General features: G+C 39.9%; 1 protein-coding gene across 1 annotated transcript; it reads left to right on the top strand.

Moving 5' to 3' along the window:
- Positions 1 to 14,877: 14,877 nt before the first annotated feature.
- LOC145990102 (glutamate receptor ionotropic, delta-1-like) lies at positions 14,878 to 16,104 on the top strand. The gene has a single exon (XM_083125755.1). It carries the CDS (start codon positions 14,878 to 14,880, stop codon positions 16,102 to 16,104), a length of 1,227 nt encoding a protein of 408 aa, XP_082981881.1.
- The last annotated feature ends 401 nt before the right edge of the window (positions 16,105 to 16,505 follow it).

Genomic DNA, 16,505 nt, shown 5'->3' with positions numbered 1-16,505 from the left:
AATTAAGAGATTATCTTGTAAAAAGATTTAAGGGATGGAAATCAGAGAACCGAGGAATTTATGAAAAACACAAACAAACAGAACAGCCTATTATTGACGCTATTAGTGAATTAGGTAAGAATATCAAAACTGTTACAGAGCAGAATCAAAATTTGCTCACAGAGCTTGTACCTGTAGCTGCAAGGAACATATTAGATTATCCATTCACCCCACTTTCCAGTATTCATACACCTAGTCCTCCTAGAAGAATTGAGGCTAGTCAGGATCCTATTGAATTGGGTCTTCTTGCTCAAAAATATTTAACCACACCTAAAGACAACAAAGACGAGGTGTTTGGCTTATATGCTGACACAGAGCTTGATGGTAGCATTATACATAGAATTGGCAATTTCAGAGTAACATTTATGGGAGATGATATAATTGTATATTCAGAATCTCGACTTGGAGAAAAAGGTGCTTTTGTTAAGTATCTCGGAACACCTGGATTGTGGGAACTGATGACTAGGAAGAGACCTGGCAGTTATACAGATCAAGATTATGAGGATTACAAAGAAATATTAATAAAATCAGATGCTCTATACCAGAACAATGATCCCACACAAAAAAGGGTTAAGTCGAGTAGTGGGGCAAAATACAATAATTTAATCAAGCCCATATGGTCTCAGATCAAGACTGGAAGTGGAATCAAACAATACAACACCCTGCCCAAAGAATTTGTGTGGGTTGATGATGTCAGGAAACTTGTAGATAGGTTATTGGTGATAGCTGGGGAGGAAAATGCTGGGAACCACAATTTTTACAATGAAAAGGTTGGAATTATGGACATGATAAGCACAAAATTGTCTAATTTTATAGTGAATGACACTAAGGGGATTGGATATCTTATAAAAATAATTAATACTCTACCCCCCAAATTTTGGAATATTTCTGAGGGTCGGGGCTTGGTTAATGACATTATAAACAAACTGCCATTTGAACTACATATTCCAGGCTATCAGTATTGTGGTCCAGGCACAAAATTGGACCATAGATTAAACAGAGGTGATCCTGGTGTTAATCCCCTAGATGCTGCTTGTAGAGACCATGACATTGCATACAACACACATTCTGATCTTGACAAGAGACATGTTGCAGACAAGAAATTAGAAGAGGCTGCATTTGACAGATTTGTAAGCAAAGATGCATCTTTAAGTGAAAAAATAGCAGCATTGGGAACCACCATAGCTATGAGCACCAAACAAAAATTGGGGTGGGGGTTGTGAATATGTATATAATAAACCTACAATGAAGGCCAAGGGTGTTATGTATCAAATACCTTATGCAGGTCTCAAATCTCTTAAAACTATTGACAGTCTCTTAACCAAAAAGCAGCGCAAGAAGAAAAATTCTTGTATTGCCAAGGGGCATGGTATGAAATTGTTGCTTAGCACCCCCCAATTAAAAAAATTACAACAATCAAGAAAAAAATCACATGTGGGGGGATTTATATTTACCATCCCTGCCATCTTAGCTGCTCTCGGGGCTGTTGGGAGCTTGGCGGGGGGATCAGCTGCTATAGCAAAAACAGTAATAGATGCCAAGAAAAATAGGGCAGAATTAGATGAGCAGAGGCGCCACAACCTGGTAATGGAGAAAAAAGGCAAGGGTGTTAAGAGAGCCATGAATAAGTTTAAAAAAAACAAGAGCCGCTTACAAACCAAGATATTGAAGCTTTAATCAAGCCACTGGGCATCAAACATTTTAGAGGTGTGTACATGTCTGATTCTTTGCCAGAACAACCACTCAACAAAGAGTGTGGCATTGTTAATTTGGATAAGTATAAAAATCAGGGCACTCACTGGATCTGCTATCTTAAATATTTAAAAAATGAGGCATTTGTGTTTGATTCATTTGGAGGTGTTCCACCTGAAAATTTAGTAAAATATTTAAATTCAGCTAATCTTTATTACAATAATGCCCGTGTTCAAAACTTCAAAGATGTTAATTGCGGACATTTGTGTTTATCTGTTCTTAGATACATGTCTCAAATAAATAAACCATCAATTGAAGATTTTCAAAAAGCCTTGTGGTATCTGAAACATCATGGGGGTATTTCATCTCACCAGCCAAAATTCAATATTGAAACTCAAATTACATGATGACATTGTATATCCCAAAACAATAGCTCTCAGGGCATTTTATGGCATGTACCTGATCCCTAATATTACACACCACAACAACACAATTGCAGTTGGGGATGAAAAAATTGTCATCACTCCAGGGCAATATAATCTGTCCACTCTAAATGCTCAATTACCCAGAGGTATAGTGTTAAGTCAAAATTCTGTCACTCACAGAGTAGAAATTGTATCTGCTACAGAAACAGTGGATCTGGGTACCATAGGAGAGCTGTTAGGATTTGAGAACAACACAAAACTTGAACCAGGCATCAAACATACTGCTATGAATATACCTAAATTCTTAGCCATAGAGACTCTGAATATTCACTGTAATGTGGCCGAGGGTATGATCACCAAATCAAATGGCATAGGCTCTCACAAACAAACAGGCATCATTGCAACATTCAAACCTAATTCTGAATTCATGGAGCCCATCATCTACAATCCATCCCCAACATTATATTTTCCTGTGTGCCATAATAGAATAGATTACATTGAATTGATGGTCACTAATGAAAAAGAAGAATTAGTTGATTTTGCTGGAGCCACAACAACTGCAATCATAGAGATTAATATTTAAATAAAAATACATACAATGGAAAATATTGAGAGTTATGAGCTACAATCATTCCCTCCAAACAGGAGGACATTTGCAAATTTAAATCAACCCAACACACAGATTGAGGTTGATCTTGATGTAGGGGATGGATTTATACACCCCCACAGAGCAGATCTATACATCAAATTTGATGTTGTAAAGCTCGATGGTACCGATTATCCAGCAAATTCAAATATAAGACTTGTAGACAATTTTGTGCCACATCTATTCTCTGAAATTGAGATCAGAAAGCATGGTGTTGTTATAAACAGAGTAGATTATCCCGGCATTACCTCCACAGCTTTGGCCACACTAAAATTATCCAAAACCGAGGCTTCATACTACAAAATAGGAGGATTCGAGGCTGGTGATAAGATATTATCTAAAAACCACACAGTGCTGTTCCCTATGCGCCTGTTGCCAGGATTCTTCTCAGATTACAAAGATATTATGTGGAAGGGTGGGTTAAGAATCACATTTAGAAGAGCTGCAAATGATAACAATGCTTTGATGAGGTACAGTTCAATAAACTCTACAGGGGAAGCTCTGCCTAATACCCTACCAGATGCAGGCAAATGCATTATTCAGACTATGGAGTTAAGAATCCCTGTTGTTGAATACGAGGCCAGTTATGGTCTTAAATACAAAGCAGATATTCTAAAAAATCCACAGGTTCCTTTGCAATTTTATACATATCAATGCGTACAGAAGCCCGCATCTGGTACATATTATGAGTTTGATGCTACAAATTCATTCTCCAGTATTCAATTTGACATGCCTGATTTTGTAGTGGTACTGTTTCAGACTGGAAGACACAACAATCAGGAAAAAATTTCAAGTAAATTTGATAGCTGCAACATCAAGAACATATATCTTAAAAATGGCAGAAATGAGGTCTTTCCTAGAGAAAATTACAATTTAGACATGTCCAAGGATGATTTCCTGAAATTATATGAAGCTTTTACGGCTTTCAAAAGGGTCACTACTGGCAATACTGACATGTATTACACACCAGATGAATTCAAAGCACAGAGACCCATGTTTGTAATCAACACTTCAAAAAGGAAACAAGTTGTAGTGAATGACAGGACAAATATTAAAATTATCTGTGAATTTCATGAAGCATTACCTGATGACACCATATGTAGTGTTATTCTCATAGGAGAAAAATCATATGTTTATGATGTAAGAAATGAGAGAGTCACAGAGCAATTCTAGAGGGTCTCTGCATATTACATTGTTTTAATATTGGATATGCAAGTTGAGGCTGGGGTCCAATTAAACTTAAATTGGAAGTAAATATGTGTGTATATGAGTGTGTATGTGTGTGTATGTGTGTGTGTCTTGGCCTAGTTTAAGTGTGGCCAAAAAAAATATCAATTTTTGACAAGTTTATAGACAACAATCTCAGAGAAGTGCCTTTTGTAAGTATAGGCACATCAATCCGAAGAGGCTCTTCCTTTCTCATGGAGTCCATGAGGGCTTTTTTACAAAAAATCTTGGATTAGGCAGGGTTCCACACTTGAGCAAAAAGCTCATATGGGCATGTTGAGCTAGGTTTAAGTGTAAACAAATCTGCTTGAGGGGGGCTCTTCCTTTCTTGTGCTCTCCCTACCACCAAATACACTACTCTCACCCTAACTACGAAAATAATATTGACGATTTTTCGGATTGTGCAAGAATCTTGATTTTGTCCTTGCATATATGAATGGAATGTTTGGGGAGAGAGGCATGCTCCAGAAGTCTACAGTTTGCAACTTCGAGTAATTTTTTTGTTTTATAACCATTGATGCAAGTTTGTAGACTGATTTAGTAGGTAGGAAGGAAGGAAACAACGGGAGCATTAAAATGCCTCACACTTGATCCTGGCGGTTGTTAATTTATTAAAATCGGAAGTGCAAGATCAAGAGTAGTAAGAAAATTCAAGCTAGAGTGCTTCTTATTCAAGAAAAGTTTAAATTTGTAAAAATGGCCAAGCAAGTTATCGTGAATTTTTGCGTAAATATTTCACATGAGAAATACGACGATAATGTTTACTTCCTTCCTTTGGCCTGCCCGTATGTTACGCCCCTGATTTGACGTATTCATTCCAATTATAATGTTTAACTAGAATTTAAAAACAGAATATTTTAATGTTATTGCTCACAAAAATTAGCCTTTTCATTTTTTCTCACTTCTATTTATAATATTTAAGTGTGGGGCGTTACCCCCACACCCCCCATTCGTCTTCATGGCGTAGTGCTAAGCACAGGGGAGAACGTTACCTTTTTTACCTTTATTTATTATACTTTTCGTTTCATTCCCATGGGATGCGAGACGCCCTTTTAGGCCCCGGGCGGTCGCCCACTTTGCCCACCCCTTGCTACGCCACTGGTTACCACTATGCCATCGGGTAGGTCCAAATTAAGCAACAATAACATAATGGAGGGAAATATGAAACAAACTAAAAATATTTACGTAATATCGAATTAGAATTCCTCCTTAGAATCAATTTCTAGAAAGTCACTGTCCTCCTAATTAAGGACACACACGTCTCGTATGATACTAATCTCCCAAAGTCTTTCCAAGCAACGCATGTGACCGGAATACTTCCTTCTTTCCTTCGTCGTTTACTTCATTCTCGCGTGCTCTTGTATTGGTTACTGTGACACGCTTATGTCAAGAATCACAACAAATCTCATTAATATATCATGAGAGTGAGAGGCAGCCGATTGGAGCCTGAAGAGGATAATTGATATTATCAAAATGCATGATTTTGTCAGTGCTCCGAACGTAACGGAATATCTAATGAGTCTACTAAATATTGAAGACTATTGCTCTTGTTTGTTTGTTTGTATGTCATTGCTAGCGTCAGCCGAGGAATAGAGCACGAACACTTCCAAGAGGCAGTCAAAAGGAAACATTTATTTGTTCCAGGTTTACCTGTACTGTATAGTGTTTTTCTCCAGTCTGAAGCACACTTAAACCATGCAGTGAGCATTATGTGGCAACACTGAATTTAAATCTGCACTATTATGAATTATAAGAAGTTATTGGTTGCATTGTGAGTCCGACAAACAGTCCGGATTATCGGGAACTGTAGTACAAAAAGCATTTAACAGTAAGTTTGGTTTAGTTGTGAGAGTTGAAACCCTTACATTTTGATTATTTATAATTGAAATTACCATTGGCGGCGATTTGGTTCCAGAACCGAGGGGGGGGGGGGCAAGGTGCCAAAACTGATGGGCGGGGCAAATACAGTATATTTTCCTTCGTAAATAAGGTTTAGCATAGTGCCGGGGAAAAAGTGGCGAAAAGTGGGGGCAACTGCCCCCCTCGCACCCCCTCCTAATAGCCTCCACTGGTAATTACAGTTTATCAACAAGCAGGCACGTATACTCTGCTTTTCTCTGTGCACTCGCTTTCTCCCCTTCAATTTCACCAAAGCATCATTCATCTTCATCGTCGCAACTAGACAAAAGTCGCTGGAAAGCGACGCAAAACTAACAAAAATATACGGTACAAATAACTAGAATAAAATGCCAAACACTTTCCCAAGTATTTGACCATTTGCGATCTCAAAATCTCATGTACATATATTATTATATTATTCACTAATCGATACCGCACACACTACATTATCATATAAACGAATTATATAGATTGCAAACGTCCTCCTCGAGAAAGGTGCCTACTACACCTACACGAGTACGTCAGCGGAATGGAATTCTACTAGCTTGGCAACGACCCATCAGTAGTACCAAACGCACTGTAAAGTTTAACCCATTATGCTAACCTTTTCTCCAGTGGTGACATGAGACACTATTTCACTCAGGGTTCGGGAAAAAGTACACTGTCTAAAGTTAGAGAAAGTTTAATGACTACAATGACTATAGCTGGATACACTGTAATCGTTGTACGTTTAGCACACGCCCGCGTAGGATATTACACTCACTGGCCTATGTACTGCCACACAATGGGGGAAGAATGGCTTCTGCAACTGCTGTAAACTGAGAACAGGAACACTGCTGCTGCTGCCCTCTGCCTTCGAAAAGGTAGCTCCAACCTCGTTAGGAATGTGCTGTCCTTGTGCCGACTTCTGTAGCTGCAGGGTTTTCACAGGGAACTGTTGGCTTTTGGGGAACAAAGGGCATCTATTAAGGTCACCCTCACGATAACCGTAGTATTTTAACTGACCTGTAATTTTACCTTCTGGATGGTTGCCTACAAACCCAACACCACACTACCCTGGCGGGGTGCCGCAGGTTGATAGGGGAGGAAACCTCTCGCAGCAAGCGGAGCGGGTCCTCTCACTCTAAAGTGGAGTTTATCTCTCGCCAATAAGCGGAGTGGGGTATCTCTCACTCGAAAGTGGAGTGAGTTCTCTTGCCAGAGGCAGAGTTCAACCACTCCCCGCAGGCGGAGGACAATTTCTCTAGGGTGCTGGGTCTCTCGCAAGAGCGGAGAGCTCCTTTCTTCCAGGTCAGTTTTGTAAGAGAGATCTTATCGTAAGCCGACCCGAAAGCCAACTGAGGAAAATGGATAATAAACCTTTTCCTGCTCCAACAAAAATAGGCAATAATTAGGCTGTAGAGTTCAATGAACTAACCGATCTCTAACTACGCACTGGTAATGATCAGGCTGGAAAGTTCATATGAACTAACCGGTCACTGATCCATTCCGCGGCTGGTTATATAGCCTCGGTTCAAGTAGCGCCTCTAGCGCCGTTCACGCAAACTACGTGGAACCGTGCTAGAGCAGGCAAGGCCATCTCTACGGCAGTAGATTGAACTACGTGCTCAAGGCACCAACGATAATACATATTATTATATTAAACGTGTGCTAAACGTTAATATACAATTATAAGATACATAATACATATTTTTTGCAACCAGGCAGGGCCTTATTAACAGTATAATAATAAATTACTACTGATAAACACAATTATCAAAGCAGGTATTAACACATGTAACATTGAACAAGTAAATAAAATAACTTTGAACATAATAACAATGGTTACATATACAATGAGTAAATAAACATTAGTGTTACTAACGAGTATGATCTCTCAGGATCATTACAAGATTTAATGCATTTAAGCAATATGTTTAAATTTGATATGTGTCTGCAAGCCTATTGCATTGCGATTTGCGAGCAAGAAAATTTTAGCTCTAAACATAACTGACAATGGTTAATTTAAAAGGCATCACGACGTTTACTCCTTAACAACTTATCTCTTTTTGACTGTTGGAACCCGGGTGACTGCCCCTTCATCCATAATTAACGTGCTTATCGTAGAGTTATCCAAATAAAATGCCTCGCTTGCACCTTCCTGAAAATATTTTGTGGATATCCTCTATTGGGCCAGATTTACGTAACGTAGAAGTAATCGATAACTGAATGCAATATGTGTAGCCATACTTTTGCTGCAACGTCTCTCGAAGTTCACTAACAAACTAAAACAGACATGGGGTGTTATTGGCAAATATAATGAAAATAGTATCCCGTGGCGCAACAGCCCATGAGGGACCGATGTGCCAAATGCCGACCCCACTCCCACTTGCCGAGGTGGAAGATCATCCAAAAAGTTACGGAGTGACGCGTGGTCAACGCGACTACGTAACCCATGACCGGGTTACGCTACTCATTCGAAGCTCTCTAATATCCTCACAATGGTGAGCACGGTCGCGTACACTGCCCGAAATAGGAGAAACGTTTTTACGGTTCCCCCAGGAGTCTCGAAATCAGAGTGCGTTCCATAGCCCGAGCCCAGGCACATTAGACCGCACAGCAATTCACGAAACAAGGTATCGGAAAACAAATAATTTTTGTTTGGTTTCTTCATGTCGTGAAATATATGTGACACGTACAGTGGTAGAAAAAAGTTCTTCCCCATAAGACTTTAATGGCAGTAAATAATGCCGGAAAGGTAGGCAACACACATTGCACCTTTAGGTGATCGGGTGATTCTGTCTGTCTCAAGGAGCAACTCGTCTTTCATGCAATAGCCAACAGACACAGGAAATGTAGGAAAGTCACGTGACATCAGGTGGAATGTTGTTCGTCATAAAATCGCCTTTTCTCAAGCCAGGTCGCAGAACCGACAAGAGTTATAGCCTATGTCCGAAAATGATTCCCCTAAAACCGTTGAACGAAACGCTAAAATAATTCTTGCCTTAATTACAGAGTCTGCTATACTATATGTGCCGCGGTAGCTCGGTTGTTAGGGAGTTTGATTACCATGCGAGAGATCTGAGTTCGATCTCGGACTGGGGAGAATTGGAATATTGTCCACCGGTTCAAGTGGCTCCGGCGCCTACCCAGCGTCGTATAAAGTGGGTACCTCTAGGAAACTTGGGGGAGGGGTAAAGGCGGCCAGGGGCGTGGTGCTGATCACATTATCCCCACCTTCGGACGTAACAAGAAAGTGTGGGACCCTAACTCCGCACCCCCTACACGCCTTCATGGCTTGCTGCAAAGCACAAGGTAGCACTTTGCTTTTTCATTTACTATACGTCCCGATTTTGGCGGAACAGAACTTTCTAATTTCTACGTGGACTTTCTTCCAAGTTCCGTAGGGATGTGAATAGGCTCCAGTTTTTCTTGACACAATTCGTCCATGTTATATTTCGTTATAAAAACCACGGCCGATATCCTGTGTGTGGGGGGGGTGGGGGGCTATAATTCAAACATGTGAGGTGATACTTTTCTCACTACTCCATTCTCCGATTCTTCGTATCAAAAATAAATCTTAATTCCACACACTGAAAATGTAGCACTTCCTACATCTTAGCATGCAAATATCTAGCAGCAAAGTAATGTGTAGGCACATAGTGGTTCGGATACCACTTTAAACTATAGGTGCATTCCCGATTAGTCTTATGTGCATAAAGTGGACTTAAGACACCAAATCAACCAACCAACACAATCCCATTATCGTCCAGATTATCGAAACCAGAAGCTTCGTCGCGAATAACATAAGCAGGAAGACAATGTGAAATTACCGAACAGAAACAGAACCTAGAACGGCTAGATTAGATTAAATCGACGATACAGCACGCGTTCTGAAATGAAGAAGAATACGAAAGTTGAAGGACCTCGATACACACACACACACACACTTTTCCTCCCCTCAATGGTAAGATATCTTTCTTGCAGAGAAGCCTTTACGTAGGCCTTCAAGGCCACGACGAGAAAGTGTTTTACATTCAATGACGGGACCAAAACACAGGTCTACTTTGATATGAAAGCTGTGTTCCTCCTTATTTCGTACGTCATTGATAACAGGAACACGAGCCTCGTCTGCTAACCCTAGTTTCGTAGAGCAGAGGCCTGTTTGCCACCCTTTGGTTCTGTGACCTTCGCTCGTAGTTAGCAAGAGTGAGTGACTCACCAGATACCTGTTGCCTGTGAGCTTATACAAGAATAGATATTTCGTTAGCGTCTGCAAGTATTGTTTCATCTGCAGTTATATCAGTTAACGTTCGAATTGTTTCCTAATGGTTACGTTATTTATAAATTAGTTCTCGAGAGTGAGCTTTCTATCTAATTTGAATGGGGGGGGTATACAGCCTGATTGTATTATTTTTTCCTGAAACAAGAAGAAATTCCAAGACAAAAAAAGAGTCGTAGAAGAGTAGTTAACAAAAAAGAAAGAAGATAACGAAAATGTAAATGTTTAAATAAATTATTGTATAGATCGAGTGAATAATATTTTCTCACGGGGCCTCCTCGATGGCGTAATGATAACGAAGTCACCTTATAATCAAGGGATCCCGGGTTCGATACACGGTGGATGCACGTAGTAGTTCGTATGTCATTTTAAACTGAAGGTCCAGTCGAGATTAGCTTATCTGTGCAGAAAAACTAAAAAAGAAATTGTCACAGTGTAAGAAAATTTCATGTTCAATCACATACAAAAGGGAATAATTTATTCCATGTTGGAGTTCACATTTATAGCATCTAACCAACACAATTATGGATCTCAACGTATTTTCTCAGACCCATTTTAATTATACGTGCATGATAAAATAACAGAAGTTGAGGAAAGAGAAAGCCAAGCGAAACACAGATGCCTTCTCCAGAATTTCAAATCTCGTTACATAAGGTTCTGGGTTGAAGTCCCGGGCAGGCATGACTCTCTTGTTCTTGCCCTTTTATATGCTCTACTGTATTTCATCATAAATCGTCGTTATGGTTTACCTACAGGGGAGGAATAATGACAATAATTGCCAATACAAAGCCAATAACGAACAAAACAACAACTCAATTAGGGAGATGTCAAGAAAGAAACAAGACTTTACAGTGTCTCCGTCTCTCGGTTTCTCGAATTGAAAATTGCTCTCCCGTTCTCGGTCTCGGCTAGTTAAATATAGAAATCGAAAAAGTATGTGAAGATACATATATTTCATATATCCCGGTTTTATAGGAGATTTCGTGAGAGATGAAATAAGTACTCTTCGATCATGTTTATTTTTATTAGTTTTGTTACGTAACATCCCTTTTCTTCCTAGTCGCGGACGATTGACCATTACATGAAATTAATGACGAAATACTCAAACATCTGTGACAAGGACGGTACTCAAACCCGGGAACTTTGGTGACGAGATCGAAGGTTGACCACTTAATGAGCTTGCTCACCGAGTCTGCTTAATGTTGCATGTGTCAGGTAATTCGAAATAACTGTCAATATCCCACATTCATTATCATTTGTTTCATAATTTCTCTTATTGATGTTATTAACCTGAAGTCGAAGAAATAGTTGAAAGGCAATAATGCAAGATTGCATGTCTATGATGTTACGTCGTGCCGAATAATATGACGTGATATTATGATATGAATATATTAATAATATATTATGCCTAGTCATTCCATTGATTGATCCCAATTTCGCACACAACATATGGTATAATGTCCATTCCTAACCAACCTCCGTAGCGGAGTGGTTAGCACAGCGCGCTACGACGGCATGGGCCCCTGGTTCGAATCTCGGCTTGGCAATGGGTGTTCTTGGTGAGTGTCCGTTAATCAATGTCATCATATCATCACTCATAACTCATCTTCATCGTCGCTATTTGCCAAAAGTGAAAGAATAGCGACACTAAATAACAAAAATCAAATCAAATGGAACATCTTTACCGATTTAATTCTATACCGTACCAAATTCTCAGCTTATTACTGCTTCTTGCTTCATTTTTCTGCATCTCAATTGTTTTCCGATTCAAAAAAAAAATGGAATGTTGAGCAGTTGATTGTGCATTGTTTCGTTGTTTGGATTGTTTAATTAACGTCGCATTAATTAGTTTCAGACCAATCGTGAAAGAGGGAATCGAGACACAAAGGAAGGGGAAAAGACAAGTTAGAGACCACGGCTCTCTTTAAAGGTAACATTCCTTGAACACGACTGAAGTGACTGCAGAATAGTATGTATAAAATTTGTTTCGCTTTTTCCTTTTACTTCTGTTTCAGTTATTTTACTTCGCTTATCTTCTACCACTCGTGTTAATCGTGTCGGTGATGAAGAATTATAAACTTGTGAAATGGACAATGGGACAAAAAAATATATATGTCTTTCCCACGGTTCGAAAATGTGACCACAAAATATTGTCTTATTTTTAAAATTTACGTCAAATATGGTTTCATTCGTCTCTTTCTCAAGGCGTTCTATTGCCTCTCCGATGGCGTAGTGGTAACGTCTTCGACATGTAATCAAAGGCTTCCGAATTCAATACCAGATAGAGGAACATTTGGTTTCCCACTTTAATCTGTAGGTCCAGTGCATAAACTGGACTTAAACAATTAGCGTGTGGCATGTGGCCTGTGATGAGAACTATCATTTCAGTGAACCTTCTTGACAATGACTAGTATCACTCCAAAGAATATTTCCTTACGAGTAGATCTTGTCAAGAAACCAGTTGCTGAAATGTTCTTGAGGCCACGTAGCACCCAGCTGTTGTTTGTTGTTGCTGGGGTATGAGTCATGTGACTCATGCTATCAATGCTCAATCCTTCCCGAGAACTCAGATCCACCAGCCAAACTTAAGCGAACAATTTGTTATTTGGGTTGCATAAACAACAGGCTTTAAAACGTTACGAAATTCTAGGTCCCGTGGCCCAGGTAATTCTTTCTCCGACTGTACACACGGAAATATTTATGCAAGTAAAGTGTTACAACCTAATTATGGTTCCTCTATAACTAGGTGATAAATATACATAATTTACACATGTCAAAAGTTTTTTACGAGTACTCTATGTGATCAAAAGTATCCGGACACACCGCGAAACGTGTGTTTATCATAGAGGGCGACACAGTACTGCTATCTACCGCGTGGAACACATAGTCAGCGAACTCAGTAGTCTACAGACAGTGTGAGACAGCAGTATGGGATGGTCTGAGGAACTCACAGACTTTCAACGTGATCAGTTGGTTGGGTGCCACTTGTGTAGGAAGTCTGTGTGTGAGATTTGCAGCCTCCTAAACATGCCTCTGTCCACTGTTTCCAATGTTATAGTGAAGGGATGTGTACAACCCAAAAGCGTGCAGACCAACCTCCCATGTTCACCTCCAGAGACCATCGAGTGTTGAAGAGGGTCGTACAGCATTATCGTCAATCATCCATCGCCACCATCACACAGGAATTCCGAACTGCATCAGGATCTACTCCAAGCACCATTTCTGTTTGGCACAAGGTGCGGCAACTTGGTTTCCATGGCCGAAAAGCTGCCCATACGTCAAACATCACACAGACAAATGCCAAACGCTGCCTCGTGTGGTGCAAGGAGCGTCGAAACTGGACCATAGATCAGTGAAAAACCATTGTGTGAAGTGATGAATCACAGTACACAATGTGGCGATCCGATGGTAGGGTGTGGGTGTGGCGAATGCCTGGTGAACGTCATCTACCAGCCTTTATAGTGCCGACAGTGAAATTCGGAGGTGGTAGGGTTACAGTGTGGTCATGTTTCTCCTGGAGGGGGCTTGGCCCCCTTGTTGCTTTACATGGCAATGTCAGGGCACAAGCTTACGTTGACATTTTAATAGCTTTCATGCTGCCTACCGTCGAAGACCAGTTCGGGGGTGACCATTGTGTCTTTCAACACGACCTAGCACCCGTCCATATTGCAGGGCTTGTGGGGGAGTGGTTTGACGACAACAAAGTCCCACTAATGGACTGGCCTGCGCAGAGTCCTGATTTGTATCCCATAGAACATCTCTCTGATGTTTTGGAATGCCGACTTCGTGCTAGACCACACCGATCCACATCAATACCTCTTCTCATTTTGGCGCTCTGCGAGAAATGGACTGTCATTTCTCAGGAAACCTTCCGGCACCTGATTGAAAGTATGCCTGTGAGAGTGAACACTGTCATCAAGGCTAAGGGTGGGCCAACACCGTATTGATTGCCAGTGTTCCCGATGGAGGGTTGCCCAAACTTGTACTTTATTTTCAGGTGGGTGTCCGGATACTTCTGACCACATAGAGTATATGTTGATCACTGATAACTACGAAAATGAGATATTTTAGTTTATTTTCAGGTAAAACATGGAGGAAAATATAAGTCCGGTGCTACTGACCTTGATTTTGTCCCTGTCTACAACGATCTCAAGAAAGGTAACGCCCTGTTCTTTATACAGGCCTCAAGTGGAAGGTATAAAAAGGGATATTGCCCACAACTGCTTGAATATAGTGTACGCTGATAATGATGGTGTTGAGGAATCACTCGTGCGAACTGTGTCCATGTTCAAATCTTCTGTACCAGTTGTTATGAATGCACTCGATAACAATTACACAAAACTAGAATTTTTAACAAATTGCTTAAGGTACCTATTCATCATTGATCAACAAACAAAGGACACGGTGTTGAAATTAGTAGAAACCGATCCATTCCCACCAAAAACAAAAGTATATGTTATCTCTGTTAAAGAAATTGGAAAATTTCAAAAAAACATCCATCTCTCCCAACCGAAAGTTCATTGCTCATTGGCCATTTGCAGAAGACTGGCTACTTCTTTAAGGGCAAGAAGAACCGTACAGTGTTCGCCTGTAGCAACAAATGGTGGCGTTCGTCGCCACCTTTCTAAAAAGGGCAGATATACTGGTGTGACTATTGTTGCAAGCTGTTTTCATTATGTTATGAAGTTATGAAGTATGAACGAAGCAATGGAGTGATAGATTATGACGGTGTTGAAGTGAGGTTGCTTGATATCATAGCATCCGCACTTCACGTGAATTACACTTTTGTTGAGCCAATGGATGATAAGGATTGGGGGAAACCACTTCCAAACGGAACATGGATCGGTCTGAGAGGAGATGTTGTTCATGGAAGAGCAGATATTGCATTAAGTGGCATTTACGTCGAAAACTACAATGGTCCCGAGCTTGAGTACACTAGATCATACATGAGATCAAATGTTGAATTTTTAGTGCCAAAACCTCAATTATACCCTCAATGGAAATCGTTATATCTACCTTACGAGTTTCCTGTTTGGATTGCTATTATTTTGGCGATGATCTTGCATACTCTTTCCACTTTTACACTAACACGACTAATTACGCAACACTCAAGATACTCAAATATATCCTACTGCTTCTTGGAGACTATCCGTGCACTGGCCTTGGTTAGTCCTCAACCTAATGTTGAAGAACCCCAAAGACATCTTCGAAATTGGTGGTACGTTGTCTGTCTCCTTTTGACCATAGGGTATTCAAGCACCCTAGTGTCAAGTCTAACCGTTCCTCATTACACAAAACAAATTGCAACATTTGAACAGCTTGTCAAGAGTAATATACCAATAGGTGGAATACGAAAATATGTACCTGACATGCTTTTGAAGGCTGACAATGTGCATTTGAACATTTTGGGTTCCAGATTCGTCTTTGAAAATGAGGAAGCAGTTGCTGCTCGTGCAACCAAAGGTAATTATGCTACGTTCTGTGATGTGGTGGCAGATGATTATCTAGCTGATATTTCTCATCTGAGTAATCGCACATTGTTGCAATTCCACGTAATGAAGGAGGTTCCTTTTAAGAATAACATCGGGATAGCAATTAGCAACAATGATGGATTAAGAAGTGACTTGAATGATATAATTGAAATACTTTACGAGGGAGGAATAGTTCATTATTTGCTCAACCAGGTCATTAGAATTTACAGATCTATCCCACCCGTAGAAATGTTAAACCAGGTTAGTTCTGGAAATAGTCAACCTACAGTCATAACATTATCAAATCTTCAAGGTGCATATATCATGTATATGATAGGCATCATATTATCTTTAATTTGTTTTCTACATGAAGCTTGTCGTTTCCACTTCAACAATAGACAATCGATGTGTGCATCAGGTCACAGAAGTTTTCTATATAAGTAACTTATTTTCTGCAAGGATAACGCTCGAGTACAGTGGGATGCAGAAGTATTGCTGGGCAAATTGTCCAGGACTATATTCATGAATTTTTCTCTTGCATTCTAACTGATTTTAAAACATGGATTTTTACATATGCTGATGCAGAGAATGTCAGCAGCTTGTTTGGCATTTTTTTTTCAATTCTTGAAGCTCTTGTTACCAAAAACAAATATAAAAATATAGTGATTGACAATTTGCGTGATAATACTTAAGCATACCGCTGTACTTCAGAGGCTATTTCATGGTGAACAATTCCCCTGAACCTATGTAATAAATATCAACGTTTTATCAATTGATTATAAGCTAATACCACACACTTTAGTATTGAATTGTGACAGAGATGTTGTGGCTTGTGCTATTTCTGA

Source organism: Lepisma saccharinum, chromosome 7 (assembly GCF_977018435.1).
Source record: "Lepisma saccharinum chromosome 7, izLepSacc3.1, whole genome shotgun sequence".
NCBI classification, from domain to species: domain Eukaryota; kingdom Metazoa; phylum Arthropoda; class Insecta; order Zygentoma; family Lepismatidae; genus Lepisma; species Lepisma saccharinum.
The sequence above is the reverse complement of the archived record's forward strand: the minus strand, read 5'-3'. Positions and strand labels throughout refer to the sequence as shown.

What these genes read in the sequence shown, in the direction of transcription:
- LOC145990102 (XM_083125755.1), top strand. Translation starts at nt 14,878, where the DNA reads ATGAAGTATGAACGAAGCAATGGAGTGATAGATTATGACGGTGTTGAA.